Source organism: Crocodylus porosus, unplaced genomic scaffold (genome assembly GCF_001723895.1).
Source record: "Crocodylus porosus isolate Cpor-Errol unplaced genomic scaffold, CroPor_comp1, whole genome shotgun sequence".
Lineage (NCBI taxonomy): Eukaryota > Metazoa > Chordata > Crocodylia > Crocodylidae > Crocodylus > Crocodylus porosus.
The window spans coordinates 63,188,029-63,207,455 of NW_017728943.1; the positions used below are offsets into that span (position 1 = coordinate 63,188,029).

Consider the following 19,427-nt stretch of genomic DNA (forward strand, 5'->3'; position numbering starts at 1 on the left):
GAACCTGTGCTGGTTTCCCCTCAGCATAATTTTTCCTGCTGGGCTCTCACATATATGAGCCTTAATAATCTTTTCAAAGACTTTGCCAAGGATGGAGGTGAGACTGACTGGCCTATAGTTGCCTGGATCCTCCTTCCTCCCCTTCTTGAAAATAGGGACCTCAGTGGCCCTTTTCCAGTCCTCCGGGACTTGGCCCATGTGCCACGAGTGCTCAAATATTCTTGCCAGCGGCTGTGCAATGATATCGGTAGCTCTGGCCTTTCTAACTGCCTCCCTACAACTGTGAGCTGAGGAGGCATACTCCTCTTTAGTAATCTCTCCCTGTTTCCACTGCTTATGTTGGCTGCATAAAAAGTGCAGAGAGTTCCAGAGGTGACATTTCCCCACCCCCCATGTGTGTTCTCACCTCACATTCATCCCTGTTCTTCAGTCTGTGTGTCCTCACCTGGTGCTCTCTGAACAAGTGATGAGTTCTTGCTCAGCATTATGCCCCTCAGGTTTTTTTTATAAATTCCTCTACCCTCTCAGATGTTTTAACATGATATATTTTGTTGCTACACCAGTAGAAAAAATGCACAAACTCTGTCAGCTCTGCATATAAACTAGAGCTAGTAGAGTTGCTCATGGAAGAGAGCAGACAGCTCTCTCTAGTGCTGAAGAGGAAGAAATGTACCATGGAGCTTCGGGGCCTGATCACCAGTGGTCCTGGTGAATATGGCCCTTGGCAGCAAACAAGGGCTGTGCAGATTCCACCTGGGTCACTCTCATCCTGTAGCAAAGAAAACTGCTGTAAGCATCTGTTCATTATAAGTCCTATACTGAAGGCAGTGCTGAGCCCTGCTCCCATTACTCCATTGCGGAGCAGAGAAAAAGATCTCCTGAGTGTTGTTTCACAACTCTCATCTTCAACACCATCACTTCCGTGTTTAGCTGCTCAGCAAGTCTGTGAATTTTTCTTTGTTCTGACCAGAAGCAATTATATATTTGCTTTGGGGATAAAGAAAGTAAGTTAGATAATATATGTAATAAAACACACACACATTGTCATAGCCCAGTGTTAAGGAGGAGGTACTTTTCTCCCAGCAGGTAAGCTTTTTCCTTCTTCTACAAGAAGAAACAACTAATTCCTCAGTTTTAAACTTAACTCGTGGTAAATTTGTAGCATGCTTTTGTGCTCATTAAAGTTAATTGGACTATTACCCCAGATCTCAGTAGTACAAGCAACTAACTGTCTTGTTTCCCAAGTTTATCTATGTGTCCTTACAGTAATACTTAATTATATACTTAAAAGGCTTTCCTTCCAAAAAGATCCCCAGACACTCACCAAGTATGCTTTACTTCCCACTGGTTGATTTGCCACTTTCTTTAATGTGAACAGGAGCAGTCCTTGTATGCATGTCACTGGACGTGTCTACACGTAATGCTCCTTTGCCGTAGCAACACAACGTAGCGTCAGCAGGCAGACCCCATGATGCCACAGCTATGTTGCTGTAGCGATGCACTCCACCATTTTAGCTTGTTGCTAGGGCAATGTAGTGCCTAAAAATAACTGTGTGCAGTACCGGCTGTTACTATACCATCTTTTAGTACTTCGAAAAGTAACAGTGGCTCCATAGCAGCATGTTTAGATGTGCCCACTCAATTACAGACCTGTCTGCATAGCAGGAACCAACTGAGAATCAGCATGCTGTATAATAAGAGTTGGGAGGTCAGAGGACCAGTTTGTCTGATCCTATTGGCATTGCTCTTGTGTAAATATTAAAATAGCAATTCTGTAGCCTTTGCCGATGTTACATTCATATTAAACCCTGGAATAAAAACATCTGAAATAAGATGATTGAGCTTTGAAGCTTGTTTGTCTGCTGAAGTGTTGCTTAACTTTTGGTCTGTTTCTTTGAGAAGAAGTAAGTCTGGCTTTTTTGTTGTTGTTGCTTTTTACAGTGTTGCGTTGATGAATCACAGTTGTTGTCCAAATGTAATTGTAACATATAAAGGGACCTTGGCTGAAGTCAGGGCTGTCCAAGAGATTGAACCTGGGGATGAGGTAAATCCATTTTATATGAGTATTTTATTTGCAGTATTGTGCATGCGCCACTGCATGGCAGGGAATCCAGCTTTTCATGTTCACTCCATTTAAAGGTGAGTGACGGTTCTGAAAATGCTCACTTAAACGTTCAGGGTGGGTGAGATGTGATCCTGCAAGGCAGCATAATTTTGGGAGAAGAGCAGGGGAAACTGGAATTCAATTTCTGATACCAGTTCATCACTTTGATATGGTTCCTTTGTGCCTCAGTTTGCCAGTTTGTAACCTGGGCAGAATAACAACCCCTCAAGGTTGTTTTGTGGCTTAATTTGTTGATTATTTGCCTGTTGCATTGAAGTCTCCAACTGAAATGAATCTGAATATATGCAAGCTATTATTATTTCTATAACTTCCATTACAACAGTACTACAGTAATGTTGTTGAAGTATGCAGGAGGCGGCAACGTAAAACGGGGGAACAATTTCTGTCTGGGAAGATGATCCACATAATATGGAATACATCCCTGCCAGTTTGGATAAAATACAGCCTTGCATGACCCCAGATTGTTATGATCCCTTTGACTGGAGGTGGGACCAGACTTCCAGTAAAGGGCTGAATGTATTTTCCTTAACCAGAATAAGGCCTGTTAGGTTACATCCAGCCTGTCTGAGTCTCAGTCAGTGATCTTCACTAGTATGTCTTGACCAGCAAAAAGCACGATTATCTCCAGTTTGACTTGGCCAGAACTGGGGAGAGCTGGTCTGTCATAACTGTATGTGACAACAACAGGGTCTTATATATTTAGATGATGTGTTTTGTGTAGGATTTTACAATTACTTCCCTGTTAATAACACTTGAATGGTAAAGGCTAACCTGTTTAAACTGAGTTCAGTATTAATTTTGGTTGTGATTACTAAGCATATAAAATGAGATTTCAGCCAGTAAAAGGAGGAAAGCTTTTGGGATTAAATGATTTGAAGTGGTGGACCGTTTCTCACCTGAATAAATGGGTCAGGTGTGTGGCTCCTTTCTGAGAGTAGGGGATATGGTCGTAGGCTGATGTTAAAGGATTAAACAATGCTGCAACCCAGTTTTGTTAATTCGCATGAGACAGTTAAAAGCTGGTAATTTAACATGAGATTCTGGATAAACTTATCTCTCAACTGGGCTTGCTGTCTGAAGTTAAAATTTAACACGTTTCTTGACATGTTACTTGGCTGAACTCTGATTTTTGCAGAAATACTAATAAACTGTTGGTAGAAAATTCCCCAAAACAAAATGTTAGCATATTTCAGAGTTGTTCTTCTAACATATAAAAAACTTGCTGTGTGTTGACAAGGACTGAATAGGAATAAATGATTTTCCTTGTGCAAAACAGTCACGTGGCCTGTGTCCCCATCTTCTGGTTTATTCTTGCTATTGCATCAGAAAATTGTTAGTTTCTATTGTGTAAAGTCCAGTTCCTATTTTTTGTGTGTTTTGTGCCGGGGGGAAAATTGAGCATCAATACAGAATAAAGACAAGCATAAATAATAAATGAAATTGACTGTGGTGTTCAAAGGCACAGCAAAGAATGGATCAGATTGAGTGCAGCAGTTCAGACTTAATTATAAATGAGAATATTGTAATGAATTTGTTTCAGTGCAGTGGTGGCTGTAAAGTAGTCCACTGTTGTGTAATTATATGCTTCTTGGGGAGATACCTTTTTAAAAGATGGAACAGTTTGTTTGCAGGAGTACGGTAACAAAAAAAATACTTTTCTGTACAGTACTCAAAAAAAAAAAAAAATCATAGCCTTTTTAGGCTAATAGTCACCCTTTCTAGAATTGAAGTTCTGGGAGCCAGGTTCTATTCCAACAGTTTGGTGCATAAGTGGACTTAGTTTTAACACGCTACCCATGTTCCCAAAAATCAGTTCATGCTAAAGGTGAATGGATCTTCTTCCTCCTTCCTGCTTTCTTGTGACCCACCCAGTTTTGAGTGTCAGATAATGATGATATGTTATAAAAGTAGATATATTAGTAGATATTCAGGACTTGAACAGGGTTAAATAGAATCTATTTAAGTTGACTTAAATGCATAATAGGTGGGATAGGCCCAGTGTCTCTTCAGGAGAGAAGGGATCTCTTTTTTTAAAAGGATTCTTGCCTTAAACCAGGAGTGTCAAAATCACTGTAATCATGTGGACTAGAGCGGGCTACTTCTGGGCTGGACTGGGCTGCAGAGCCCACTGCAGTGGACTTCTGTGTTGCACAGCCCTTGCTTGCCAGCCTCCTGCCATGGGCCATATTCACCAGGACCACTGGTGATCAGGCCCCTATGTTCCATGGCCCACCGACAGCCTACAGGCCATAAGTTTTGACACTTCTGCTTTAAAACTTAGAAAGTTGTTAGGGAATATTTGGGTGCCCAACTTAAGTCCTGTTTTGTTTTTTTTTCTTTTTTCCCCAGGAAATATTGAGCCCCAAGCCTCTGAAATTAAGGCTGATTTGAGGTATCAGAAGCTGGGAACCAAAATAACTAACCATTCTAATCTAGCAGAGGCCTGAGATGTCACTCTTAAAACTGTGACATATTTGAAGAGCTTTCTCTTCTATACATTAGATTGTTGCCTACCTTGGATCTCAGTCTCATTCATTGTTGGAGGAAATTTTGCTTTTGGTAGAAAGAAGAAGCATTCCTTTGGCTGACTGCATTTATAAAGGGGCAAAGGTTTGAGGCTGCCAACAGATGCTGAATGTAAGAATTAGTTCAAAGGAAATTGATTAGGTGGCAGGTGATGCAGTAACAGGGATATGGCAAAATGTACAAGCATACGACAGTTTAATCACATTGAGTATTAATTCTATGTAAATGGATAATGTCTGTGCATTCATATGTGGTGGGTGTATTGTACAAACATTTTGATTAATTAGAATGGTTTTCTTCTAGGTTTTTACCAGTTATATTGATCTGTTATACCCCACAGAAGATAGAAATGACCGTTTAAGAGACTCCTATTTCTTTACCTGTGACTGCAGGGAGTGTACAACTAAAGAAAAGGTAATACAACAAAAGTAAAGAAGTATTTTCCTCATAAGCTAGTCGTATACCATAGGCTTGTTTTCTATGGGATGAATTGGAATGTAGTAGTGTGTTTCTTATAAAAGCTTTTCCATATCATTTTTCTCTACTGTAACTATGAACTATAATGTAATGGAATATCCTGGTAAGTATTTAGTTTAAGGAGTTTAGGTAAAGTGCAAAGTAAAAATACAGACTTTTAGACCTAGGCCATTCCATCAGTTATCTCCATTGATGGGAGTTTAAATACAAAAATAGGTTTTATGCCAAATTCAGGATTCTTTCCTTTTTCCCCCAGAATTGCAAAACTGGCTTGTGTTCATTGGATCATTTAGAGGTGTTCCAGAACGTAACAATAGAAATTCAAGAAGTCCCAGTGCACTTGATGATACCAGTAAAGTCGCTGAATGATTCATTTTTTTTTTTTCTTCTGTTACCCCAGAAGTACCAGGAGGGTTCTGTAGGAGTTTAGGGCTTAATCCTAAACCTGCGGATGTCTATCTTTTGCTTGCTCATTTAAAGGCACAATAGGCTGTGATCCTTAGTCCCAACAGTCATGCCTCCTCCCATGCCACAGATGCATGGCAAGATGTGCAATATTGGGATTGTGGTCAGTTCCAAATTATGCCATACTTGCCAGTGAAGGGGGAACCTAGGATCATGATCCTGGACTCCCTCTGCCTCAGGAAATTGAAAGCTGGTGCCCAACAATCACCTGATGGTCAGCTGGCTGTTGAAACTTATTGGGGCTGGTTTGAGCACTGGTGTGGTCTGTGTGGCCCACACTGGGGCCAGCTGAGACGCCAGATTGGTCCTTCTGCCACATGTCCAATTCAGGGCGTGATGGAAACCATCCACAATACTCTTACACATTTTGTGGAATAATTTTGTGGCTTATTTCTTGTTTTATTGTGCCATTAGTTGCCTGAATGTGTGGCCTGGTTACTATTTAAGACACAATTACCTGGTTAATTGCATCTTAAGTGTAACGTCTGCCAAGGGCCTTTGATACTAAAGAGTGCATCCTGAGGATTATTTGTACTGACTAGCTATCCCAGCCTGTTGACATGGCTTATTTTTTCCTGTGTAACAGCACAAAAATAAATGTATTGCATAGCTCTGTTCCACACCTATCTGTCATGGAATATAATGATGAGACAGCCTCCTGTAAAGTAAAATATGATTTGTTTACAATAAAAATAGTTTAGGTAAATGCCATATTTTAAAATGCCCGTGCTTGTTTTACTGTTTGTCAGACAATTTCCACATAGGGATCCAGGTAGGTATGAACATTTTATCAGCTGCTCTCCCTCCTATTCGTATTGTCCACCTGGAATATTTCTGTCATCTCAACCATTTCTCCCTCATGCTTTAGATGGCACCTCCTTTGAGGCTGTTCAATCCATCTGATCTCCAGTCTCCTGCTTAGCTAAACAACCAGCCTGTCTTTTTATTTATTTATTTTGCTTAGGAGATTGCTTAGAAGCTGCTGTGTGCATGCAGCTACACATGTAGTTTACTGGTAAGTAGACTAATTAGCTCTGCAGTAAAGCATTGTTGTCTACAAGTGCACCAGTATTAGAGCACAGTATACTAATTAACTCTGCCCTAAGATATTATTGTCAGGGACGGTACTATCTTATGGCAGAGTAATTCACTGTCATCAGACGTGTGTGTAGATGGTGACTGTGTGTGATAATTGCACCCAGTCAGTCCAGGAAGCATGGGGCCAAATCTATGCCTGCCACCTAGCCACATAGTTCTGCACATTTGGTGCTCTCGTGCCCCAGCCACCTTTTCCCTGCTGACCCTCTTCAGCCTGCTGCCAGCCCAGGCCTGCTCCACCCTGGCTCAAAATCTGCTGTCCCAGGCACACATGTAGACACTGCACCTAGGAGCAGTGTACTCTGGCTCAAAGTACTCCACAGTTTATCAGTTTGCATTAATTGCAAGGTTAGGTGCACCTAGGATATAGGATCCTTGAAGTGAATAGTATCCTCCAGAGCTTGCAGCAGCTCCATGACACTTAAACTGTGTTTCCTGAAATGTAAAAATCTTGGCTTCATCAAAGTCATTGAGTTTTGCCTGTGGATATCACTGGAGCTGGTGTTGCACCTCAGCAGTGTACCTGTCATGAAATAACCTGTCATTTTGGCCCTTCAGGTTATCTCCCACTTAGAACTGTACACCCTTGCTAGTAGCCAGCATGAAAAAATTGGCACATGATGGGACAAAGTTCTTCAATAAATTGGGGCTTATGCTGCAAATGAGCACTTCCAAATCGCAATAGCTTTCAGTCCAGTTTATTAATGTAATAGTGGCTGGAGCGGAACAGCAGAAAATCAGCCTCTTGCAACTGAACTTGTGGAGATGCCCTTTTTTCTGTAAATCTGAAGGGAAAGTGGAATATAGAATGGGATCTATTTTCCATTGAGTTAAATTTCTTGATGGACCTTAGAGTGTCAGGGTTTTTAGTTTGGGGATTTAGATAATTAACTTCAATAACGAGTGAAAATTTTGAAAACGTGAAGAATTACTTTAGTGACTGGAGGAGCACCCCAAGTAGTGTTGTGCAGGGCACTTTACAAATGTGTATTACAACAATCCTGCAAAACTAGGGATTATTGACAGGAGGGAGATTCCAGATCAGTTGATCAAGTAGATGGGGAACCATAGATATGGCCTGTGCTGTCTCATTTGAAAACACTGAGATTGGAGAGTTTGAAATTCTATGTTCAGCTTTGTGCAGTAGGTGAGACTAGATGATAATTATGGTTTCTTATGGCTTTAAGAGCCATGAAATCTCTCTAGTATAACCAAAAGCAGAATTTTTCCTTATAGCTCTAATTTTAAATGATAGGAAAGATGAACTGAAAGAAGCTTAATCCAATTTTTTTGAAGTTTTGAGTGATTCTTTTATGTAGGTTGCACTGTGTGCAGTAGATCTCATGACTCTTTGCTCTGTTAGTTTGCAGACTGTAATGCACACAATGCTAGACAGTGTCTGTCCTTTTTAAAAATATATATATTTATCTAGGCTCAAGAGACATCTGACACTAGTCATTCATACTGACGAGTAAACTGGAGTTTACAATAGGAAACAGCATTACAGGGTAGTAATTTAAGAGCTTCTGGAAGTTCTGTAGAAAGCATCCTAACTTCCAAATGTTGATTCTTTCCCCTCCTTAATTTAGGATATCCCATGGCCTTCCTGAGGAGGCAAATGGGCAGTTGCCCATTGATGCAAAGATGTGACCCATTAGGATGTGTCTGTAGTAGGTGAGAAGACCATTACAGAAATACTGACTTCATAGAATGGTTTTCTGTCTTGTGGGGTGTAGCAGACCCCCAAATCACAAGTGATTCTGGGAAAACCATTCTGCCACATCAACTTATGAAATGCTTCCTGTGTTGTTGGTTAGACCAGTGCATATTGGGATTAATGAGATGCTTGTTGTCCAGTACTGTCTGAGCATTCAGATAGTAAGCTATCAAACTGTCTGAGCTTCTGAGTAACTCTGTCATGAGAGCACTGCCTTCTCTGGTGGAGGAAGAGGTCTCGCTAAACAGGTCTGCTTGTTTCTTCTCAGTGGCATGAGAAGCTGCTAGTTGGTTCCAAGCTGAAAATCCTACCCTAGTTGCAATCAGCTCATACAATCAGCATTTGTAAAACACCTTGGAATGGCTTTTGCAGATAGTCATTGTCTAGAAATTTGGAAGCTCAGTGCATTCCAACTAAAGTTTTATGGAAAAGTTGGAGGTGTATCATTTACCTGTTATATATTTTTTCTGTCTGGAGATATCAGTGATTCTTTCTGGGGGAGCCAGGATCCCATCCATGCCTTTGAGTTCACTGTAATGGTTTTTGAACCCCTATGTATTTGTGTGCTTTTGTTGGTAAGCCTTGGGATTGCATTTTTAACTCTTCTCTGTTTCTTTAAGGATAAAGAAAAACTGGAGATCCGCAAACTGAGTGATCCTCCATCAGCAGAAGTTGTACAGGACATGATCAGATATGCCAGAAATGTGATTGAAAAGTTCAGGAGGGTCAAACACTATAAATATATCCTTTTCCTTGCCTTGTCTCAATCTTGCCATTTCTGCCTTGCCTTGTAATTCTTAAATATTTGATGTCAGGGTACTTGTTTGCTTGGAAGCTTCTTGGGGGAGTTTTTATAAGTATTTAGAAACTAGACTGACTTGTTCTCCTTTTTGTTTCTGTAAGAAATTGAAACTTCCTTTCTTTGGCAGGGTTGGGGCAAGAAAGTGACGGGGTGGGGGGTGTATGTGTAAGAGAGAGACTGTCAGGGTATTGTATTGCTGCACTTCATCTGTATGAATAGTGTTGTGCTAAAGGATGCTTATTTCTCTTTTAGAGTGGTATAGTTCCTGTCTTGGTTCAGGCACATTGTAACGGATAGAAAGTATAAAGATCGATTCAGCACACCCCAGAGCTGGCTGGGCTTTTGGCTAATCTATATTTTAGCACTTTTTAAGCCCTTAGTCGAAAAATAAAGAACTGAGGTGGTGCTGAGACCAAACTGGATCTTTAAAATGTGTTGAAGTGGTTAATAAGGTTAATGAGAGCATATTTAAAAGAAGCCAAATATTGTTGGCCTAAAGATAAGGGTCAGTGCAGTAGGCAGCTGTGTTTTAGGCCTGTAGCCAAGTCATTGAGGCAAATTACTAACCACAAAAGTTTCCTTTATTTGATGTTCATGGTGAGTCTATCAGTCCCTGTTATAGATCATAATATCTGCATCAGCCTAAGCCCTGGGTGACTTTTTTTTATGCCCATTTACATGAGGTCTGCATTTAGTCCTCTGGTTTCCCTGCCTATATTGCAGCAGTTTGGCCCTTTGGAATACTGTCTGGGCACTTAAAACAGCAGTCCGTGGATGCAGGGGGAACAGGGGCCCACAGCTGATGTTAGTGTGTCTTTCTAGTTGACATGCCTTTCCAGTTGACCTCACCTAAATTAGATTCGGGCTGCATAATGTGAAGGGGTAATGACTGAAGATAGAATTTTGATGATAAACATGTTTATAGGAAGTGGGGAGGGAGTGGGAACAGTGCTGGTGCAACACAGAGGGACAGCAGCATCTCTGTGGAGCAGCAGGTATGAGCACATTGGAGCCAGTAAAAATAAAGCTGATCTCTGTATGCTTCGTTACATGCTGAGTCTGGCTTAGCAGTGGGCGAGATAAGTAGGACCCACAGAAATCTGTTTCCACTGATAATTAAATTGTAAATTCTTCAGGACAGGCATTGTGTCTTTAGATGTGTTGCATGGCACCTAGCAGAGCTATTCCTTAGTTGTGATGGGAGCCTGTGGATGCCCATGTAATAGAAACATGAAGTATAACAAAAAATATTGTTTGAGCAGATTAACCATCCACCTGAGCTGCTTGGTGACCTTGATGCCACTGTGTGACAGGAGCACAGATTGGGTTCAAATGTAAGCTGACTAACAATTACATTAAGGAGGAACTGGTCAGACTATACAAAAGGAGGAGAAAAAAACAGAGCTAGCTGATAAACCAAAAAGAGTTGTGCTGGGAGGAAAAAGGCTTGTTTAATGTTACTGGATGGAGGCACTCATGGTTTTTATTTTTTAATTAAGAAAATTACCTTTGGAATGCTTGGCAGGGGTGAGTGTGTGGGTGCATATGTGTAATATACGGGCACTTCCTGAGCCCTTCCAAATGCTGTAAAAATTAACTAATCTTCAAAGTGCCTGAAATGCTGCCTTATTCCTTGCATAAACTGAAGCACAGAGAAGTGAAATTGCAAGTCCTTCACAGAGCCTGGATTGATAAAATCTCTGGAGTTCTTGAGTTTGGATTTAATCCAGCATCCTTGCTGCTTAGTACAGACATTTGCAGTGCCAGTTAGTATGAAGAGTAAAGAGTTGGGGTGAAGTCCTGGCTCCACTGAAATCAGTTGGTGTTTTGGAGTTCATGAATGCCAAGATTTTAGCCTAATATGGATAGTCACAGCTCCTGAAGTGTTAGGGATAGCTGAACTCTCAACACTAAATCCTCAGGGTTCATCTAGTTTTGAAATGATTACACATTATTTGTTCAGACCTTGTTGCCTTTTGAGTATTATACTTCAACAACAAGGTGTCTCTGTAAATCAGGTTTGAGTCCAGTAGCAGTACAGCTTTTTGGTTTGCTGATCATTTGGAGGCAGAAGGAAAAAGTAACTCTTGCCATTCACTGCAGAGCATTGCCATGAGACATTTTGATGTGGAGAATACTGAAGCATTTGTGGGGCTAAGTGAAACAGGCTACTGAGTTGCACCTCCTCTGGGCCAAATAAACTCTGTAGTTCCCCTTTTCCTAGGGACCAGGAAGAAAGGGCCTGGGGGAATTTATACACTTATGCCCCCCCAAATATGCCACATTACTGAAGAAGTCTGCATTAAGATCTTCAGTTTGGGTTTGCTGAAGTGGGGAGGCGGGGGTGAAGGAAAGGGAGAGAAGGAGCGGGGAAGTCGTGCAAAAAAACCTCACACTTTATCTGGAGTCACTGAGACTTGGAACCGCTCAATACCATTTTAGAGTAGACTTGTATCTAGGGCAGTAGTTTTCAGCCTGTGGTCCATGGACCCTGGGGGCTCCACAGACGTTGTCTAAGGGGTGCACAAAAAATGACTGATCAATCAAAACTGTATGAATACCCACACTTATAATTCAAAATTTTTTTAGGGGTCTGCAAATGAAAAAAGGTTGAAACCCACTGACATAGACAATAGCTTCTGTCCATTCTTCACTGGATAAATACAAGGTGAATCTCCTTTACCTGTATAGCAGCAGTATTCAGTTAGAGACTATTCATTTTATTTTCCTTGACTTCATGGTACCTCCTAGTGAATTACTGGAGGTTTGTGAGCTTAGCCTGGACAAAATGGGCTCAGTGTTTGAAGACAGTAATGTTTACATGTTGCATATGATGTATCAGGCTATGGGAGTCTGTCTCTACATGCAAGACTGGGAAGGTGCATTGCGCTATGGGCAAAAAATTATCAAACCATACAGGTAATTTTGAGGCTGACTTTTTAATTATGCAATGCCTTCATGTATTTTAAATATAAGGACAGACATTTACCTGATTGCACAGTGTATAAATGCACCACACATGATGAACTGCTTAGTAGTGAAATATTACAAATCGTGTTTTAGAACAGTTTAACTGCAATCAAAACATGGCCTGAGGTATTTAGCAGCAGGGCTGTGCGAAGTGTCAGTCGCTGATTCAGTCTGGCAGAGATTTGGCCTGACTGGGTGGCCGAGTCTGAATCAAATCAAGAGACCCTTTAATTTCTCCGAATCGAATCGGAAGCATCCAACATAGACACAGCTTTATATGTTTTTTCTACATACTTTAAGGTACCAGGTGGCTTGTGAATGCTGTGATGGTGGGGCAGATGGAGGGTCCCGCGGCAGCACGTGGAGGGGGTCCCCAGTGCGCTCGGCAGCGGACCCAGAAGTAGACCAGAAGCACTTTTGGTCCACTTCTGGGTCTGCCACAGAGTGTGTGGGCGACCCTCCCCCTGACCCCTGGCTCAGTAAATGGTGCCTCCTGGGTCTGGGGGGGCACCCAGGGTCCCCCCCCAGCTGATCACCAAGCTGGGGACGTGCAGGGTTGGGGCATGTGGGGGCCCCCCTGCGCTCCTGTGGGATGCTCCATCCACCCCAGCATCGCACTGTTCATGAGCTGTGTGCCTGGTACCTCAAGGTATGGCTGAATTGCTGATTCTCCAAATCAGCATTGAATCTTCAGATTTGAATTTGGCTGAATTGAATTGGGGCAGTGATCCTAATCAATGAGTTGAATCGCTGTCCCCCGATTTTGGGCTGAATCTGAATCCGAATTGAATACAGCCTGTTTCGCACACCCCTATTTAGCAGCACTTGTCTTTCTGAAATTCATGTCTCAGAATCAGAATGCTACAGGTTGTGTAATTAATATGCATAATATTATGGATTTGACTCTTCCAATTGGTTTACTTTCATAGGCTGCACCCTCAGCAAGTTTGCAGATGACACCAAATTGGGGGGAGTAGTAGATAGGTTGGAGGGTAGGGCTAGGATTCAGAATGACTTAGACAAATTGGAGGATTGAGCTAGAAGGAATCTCATGAGGTTCAACAAGGACAAGTGCAAAATGCTGCACTTAGGACAGAACAATCCCATGCACCAGTACAGGCTGGGGGCTGATGGGCTGGGCAACAGCTTTGCAGAAAAGGATCTGGAGGTTACAGTAGACAATAAGCTGATTATGAGCCAGCAGTGTGCCTTGTTGCCAAGAAGGCTAATGGCATTCTGGGCTGCATTGGTAGATGTGTTGCCAGTACGTCAAGGCAAGTGATTATTTCCTTTTATTCAGCACTGGTGAGGCCACATCTAGAGTACTGTGTTCAGTTTTGGATGCCTGCTAAAAAAAAAAGGATGTGGACAAATTGGAGAGAGTCCAGCAGAGGGCAACAAAAATGGTGAGGGGGCTGGGAGACAAGAGGAAAAAATGAAGGAACTGGGCTTATTTAACCTAGAAAACAAGAAGGCTGCTATTAAATCTCTCCTCAGTCAACTACCCGAAAGGGGATTCTAAAGAGGATGGTGCTAGAATGTTCTCAGTGGTAGCAGGTGACAGAACAAGGGGCAAAAGTCTCAATTTGCAGGAGGAAAGTTTAGGTTAGATATTAATTTTTTCACTAGAGGGTAGTAAAACATTGGAGCAGATTATCCAGAGAGGTGATGGAAGCTCCATCCTTGGAGGCTTTCAGAACCCAGCTAGATAAAGCCTTGGCTGGGATGATCTAGTTGGGACTGGTCCTGCTTTGAGCAGGGGGTTGGACTAGATGACCTCCTGAGGTCCCATCCAGCCCTTACTTTCTATGATTTTTTTTCTATGATTCATCACCACACCAGCGATGGCAACTAGTTAAAATAAGGCTGGTTAGCGTGGACTGAGCAGTAGGGGGAGCTGGTGTAGAATTTAGCTCCTATTGCTGAGACTGACTGTATCAACTCCTAATGTCCTTGGCCTCCACTGCATGAACTGGGGAGAATGTACTAGCTCAGGTCTCTTGCAGGGGGCAGTGTAGCATACAAAAACAAACACCCAGAAATTGTCTTGGAGAGGAAAAGTATGCTCTCCTAATCTTTGCTGGTTTCCCCCAGCCCACCCTAGGTTATGTTTATAGTAGAGACCTAGTTTGTTATGCACTAAGTAGATGCTGGGGTCAGACATGTGAACTGCAGCTGTCTCCCCCGTAAAGTCTCACCTTAAGGCCTGATTCTTTCCAGCTAGAAGAGTGCAAGCAAAGCTTTTTCTTTGGACCTGATGCCAGTGTGAAGTTGGAGATCATCTGTCAGGGAGCAGTGGTACAGCGAGAGAGCCAGCACATTTTCTCTGGGGGTGAATACTATTTATCATCCCCATGACTTGCCTAGCTCCCGTTGGCTCACAGCCTAGCATTCCAGGTCAGCTGCTGAACCTTCCTCGTGCTGCAATTGCAGTCGTAATACACAAGATAAATGCTCTGTGAATGCTTTCTCTCTCCCAGATGCTGACAAAATCATGCCTTTTGCAATCAGGAGAGTGGCTCGCACTGTAGGTACAGGGTGGCCTACAGCATTGCTAATGATAAAGAGTCTGGTACCCTTTTAGCTGGCCAGATTAAATCCAGTGACTGCAAGTCCCTGCCGTCTGACAGTTGCTCAGAGGTCTGTGGTACTTGAAATGAATTCAGTGGCTTCAGTCCAGTTCCCAGTGGACAGATGTTGCCATCACATGAACAATGGGCACTAACCGTTGGCAGATGCAAAAGAGGGCAAAGAGAATGAGCCAGCTTCTTACTCATTGAGCTGGGTAAGGTTTAAGGGAAAGGCTGTGAAACTGTTTGCAGGATGTGATAAAGTCCAGTCTTTCTTTTCCAGCAAACACTATCCATTATACTCTCTCAATGTTGCCTCCATGTGGCTGAAGTTAGGGAGGCTCTACATGGCACTAGAAAACAGAACTGCTGGAATGAAGGCTCTAAAAAAGGTACTTCCATCATATTGTGTAATTGGAGTGATTTAACAACTGCTCAGTGATTTAACTAAGCTAACTAACTGCTTCTTAACAAGAAAACATAGCATGCATTAGTGCAGCAACTCTTAATGTTCAGCCTGTTTAATTTTCTGTGAAACAGTGCAGTTTCTACCCTTCTGTTCCAGTGCATTTGTGTAATGCTAGCTCTGTTCACAGTGGGCTTTCAGGATACTCTCACTTCATAATACTGCAGTATGTGGGCATGTCTTGGGCATATTAATGCAAAGCACTAAACTTTGGGGCTTACTGCTTGTGCACCTGGGACCATAGGATGTTGAGCTAGGTCAGAGCAGCCCCAGCTGGCGAGGGGCTCCAGGGGTCAGCCTGCTAGCCTGGGGCTGCTCCAATTGAGCTCTGTATGCTGTGGAGGGGCTGGCTGGGGTATGAGGGTGCTTCAGCATATGTCTAGCTAGCAGGCAGCCCCCGCACTGAAGCACCCTTGGTGCTCAGCAGTGGGGCAGTGTCTACACGTGTGCTGCTGCAGAGTAAAAAAACTTGCAGCTATTTATAAGTACTGTCCTGCTGCAAAGTAAATTAGTTTGCACACATGTAGACACACAGTGTTTACCATGCAGCTAATTAGCCTACTGCACAGGAAATGTCTTGTGTAGATAGACCCCATTTATAGCATTTTCCTCCCTGGGTCAGTGTTCCTCTTCAGCTTGAGAAGAAACTACAGTCCTACTTTGTTTAGAGGCTGACAAAATGAGATAATCCTTCTTTTTTTGTTGGTTTGTTTTTTTAGTAGCCTTGCCAGGGAAACACCACACACTTTGTCTGTGGTTTATATATTGCAAGAGTGGTTAAAAGCATGTTTCTATCAGCTGGATTGGTGGTTATTAGTGGAGTTGAATATTCACTGCTTTAAGCAGCAAGAATGCTGTCAGCATTGGCAAACATAACATTAAAAAACGTTTCCCCATTTTAATTTGATTCCATGCCCCCTCCCCTAGCCTGCGGTAGACTTCCCAATTTTATTTTTTTCTCCCCCTTGGATGAAAAGAGACATTTTACTTTCTTAAACCTCAGTGACCGGATGTATTGCTTTGGTGTGGGATTCCCTACTTTTGGCATTCTTTATCATTATTAAGCTCCAATTTAGCATTCCTGCAGTCACCCTGCCATGGTGATGGTGCCACAAGAATCTGCTTAAGTTTGGTTATAAAAACTTCCAAAAAAAATGTTCCAGCATACAAGTTGCAGATAGTCACATAGGTAAAACTGTTGATACTGTCCATTTCCCAATACAAATATATTTTTCTAATGACTCTCTTCCAGAAATTGCCTGCATGAACAATTGAACACACTGTCCCAAATGTGGTATCTTGGGACTTACTGGAAAACCCAACAAGTTGTCCACTTTTATTGCTTTACCCACAACTCAGACATGGGTTTTTTTTACATTTAATCCTTTTTGTGTGAGGGGCAATCTGGGGTCAATTCTAGTTGCTGATCAGGTAGAAGCTGAGGTTAAAAGTGAGGATCATTGCAGTCCTGATTTATTTAAGGCAGTGGTGACTAAGTATTCAAGGCTAGTTTCTAAGATGCTGCAATACCTTATTTCATGGTGGCTCCTGCACTTGGCGGTTACCTCTTAAACCTGTCTGTCCGACTTCTACTCACAGTCCTATTCATTAAGCTCCTCCAATCTCCCTTTTATTTTTGCCTCATTCCTTGCCCGTTTCTGAAAGTTGGTGTTTTTCTGCCCCCTTTCAGATTCATAGATTGTGAGGGGCTGGTAAGATGCCTCTGAGCATTCTTCATTAAATCCCATTGTAAAGCCCAGGTGTTGTTAGTGTGACGAGCGCTCTCAGGCATTTTGGATGCCAGCTGATAGTTGGAACAGCTTGAATTTGTTTTGGATGTTACACTCCTGAGGTTCAGGTTGGCTCTGGATATGATTGAAAAGCACCTAGTCCAGCAGGGCCCTGATCCTGATTGGAGCCTCTGGGCCCAACTGCAATAGGAACATCTAGGTCATACTGAGACTTGCTTCCTTTCTGATGTAGTGTTAGAGGAAGTTGATGTGTAGTGGCTTACTGGATATCAGATTCACCCAAAGAGCCTTGTCTTACTGGAATAAGGCATTGTTTAATCCTGCTAGGTTCACGGTAGTTGAAGCCTTCAAGTATGAAAATGGTCTGGAACCCAATTTTCTTATGTGGAGGGTAAGATGTTGACACTGACCTGCCCTCCATGCTGGTTGGATCCTCTGCCAAAATGTGCCCTCTCTTCTCAACTTGCTTGCAAGCTTCCTGCCCTTCACTTAGCTGTGTACCACTGGTCCTTTAGGTGGAATTTTTTTAAAGGTGTTGTATGAATAAAAACCTTTATTATATAAAATGATGATAATCAGACTAGTTCTTAATGGGGACAAAAATCCCAAAAGGCCTCAGGCTATGCCAAACCCCTGAAGAGATGGCTATTCACCTAGTGTTATTCATACAACTGATTCCTGTCACCTTTATTTTCTTTTCACAGGCAATTGGTATCATGGAAGTAGCACACGGGAAAGATCATCTATACATTTCAGAGATCAAAAAGGAATTAGAGGACCACTAAGCCTTTGAATATATGCAATTCTTCAACTTTTACATAGAAGCCTTGTTACAGAAACCTGGAAGCCTTGGGAGTGCTTTAAAAATTGCTGTAGTGTGAAAGCATTTCTATAATATAATTGAATGACAAATGTTGTGCACTTTGGGCCTTGTATCTTGCATTCTGAGGCTTACATGAAATGCAATTCCTTACTCTTTACATACATTAATCTTTTATTTTTTTTAAGGTGGCCATTGTTCCATGCAGAGCAGACCTTTGACAGATCATCCACAAAAATGACCAATCTTTTCTCTCTAGGTTTTAATGTATTATATCTTATCAGTGTAAAAAGTGAATTAAATTGGCATACTACTCTTATGACCCTACTGCTGTTTCCTAATCATTTGTTTGCCAAATTAGTACATCCACTTTTCTGAGCACTTCTTATTCAGACAAAAAAGTTCTTTAAATCTGTCTTTCATAGTCCATTGTTTTCAATACTTTCCTCTGAAACTTACTTCTGTTCATACTGCTTTTATTTTATTTAAGAAACCCACAAGAGTTTGATATATGCATTTGAGCAGGAGTGTCACTATCTCAGGGAGTGCATGTTCCAGGTAACACAGGACATACAGTAGTTTTGTCATTCCTTGGACAGCTGCTGCATAAGAGGTTGTCATTACTGTATTTTACTTGTGGAGTCAAGGCTTGTGAAACATTCCTCAGTAGCTTTTGCAAACAGCTTGTGACAGGAATACAGTCCACAATAGCCAGTTGAGGTCTCTTGTTAAAGTTTACTGGAATTACATCCATGTACATGTGCAGGGACACTGTTCTGATGTGCTGTAATTACAGCATGTCAGAGCAGACTCGATGAATGAAGTCTGCTGGTGCACGCTAAGTAGTGTACTTCAGCAGCCCCATGCTTCAAAATGGTGGGGGCGTTTTAACCGGAGCTCACTGAACAAGCTTTAGTTAAAGAACCCCTGCTGCTATTTTGAAGTGTGGGATGCTACTCCTCCCACTCCCAGAGCATGTGTCAACATGCCTCTAGTTTTAAGGTAGATATAACCTCAAGGGAGCCTGATGTCATGCAGCTGGATACCATGAGCATGAGCTTTGTCAGGGAAGAAAAGGGGCTGTAGCCCTTTGAAGAAAGGGCTCAGATATCCTGCTGATGAATCCCATGTTCCCCATGCCATAAAGCAGCCCTTCCCTTTTTTGTAGAGCTCTCAACGGATTAACTTAGTGGTTAGGGTACGTTCCTGAGACCTGGGGCACAAGTATGAATCTTGTTCAGGCTTTAGAGGACCTTAGGGAGGGTATCTCAGTTTTTGGGCAAGTGCTCTCATCACTGAGCTATTACAAAAAGGTAGGCAATGTGGAGCCCTGCTCTGTTCCCGAGGGAGTTCAAGGCATTCACCTACCTTCGGGAGTAGATTCTGGATCCTGAACAGGTGGAGGCGTGCCTTTTGTAGCCCTGAGTCAAATGCCTAAGCTTTGGTGTGGAAAAGCAGGTCAGACTTACCTCTGTGGTTAAGGTCTCTTACTGGCTTCCCGCTTAGTGCATAGGGTTTTTTTTTTCTTAAACACTTAAAGCTCCTTGGACAGTATAAAGAACCTGGATGCTAAGACTTAAGATTGCACACTGGAGGCCTAAAATGGAGCACTGTATGGTACCTAAATAGATGCACTGTAT

The 19,427-nt window shown here is 42.2% G+C and overlaps 1 protein-coding gene across 1 annotated transcript in view; it reads left to right on the forward strand.

The window, feature by feature from the left end:
* SMYD2 (SET and MYND domain containing 2) overlaps positions 1–18,119 on the forward strand; it is a 41,737-nt gene extending 23,618 nt beyond the window's left edge. The window contains exons 7-12 of the mRNA XM_019548576.1: positions 1,942–2,044; positions 4,955–5,065; positions 9,029–9,149; positions 11,955–12,129; positions 15,034–15,142; positions 17,672–18,119. Of these exons, the coding sequence (XP_019404121.1) occupies positions 1,942–2,044; positions 4,955–5,065; positions 9,029–9,149; positions 11,955–12,129; positions 15,034–15,142; positions 17,672–17,752 (700 nt within the window). The 3' untranslated portion in view covers positions 17,753–18,119. The remainder of the gene's footprint in view (positions 1–1,941; positions 2,045–4,954; positions 5,066–9,028; positions 9,150–11,954; positions 12,130–15,033; positions 15,143–17,671) is intronic.
* Positions 18,120–19,427: the final 1,308 nt, after the last annotated feature.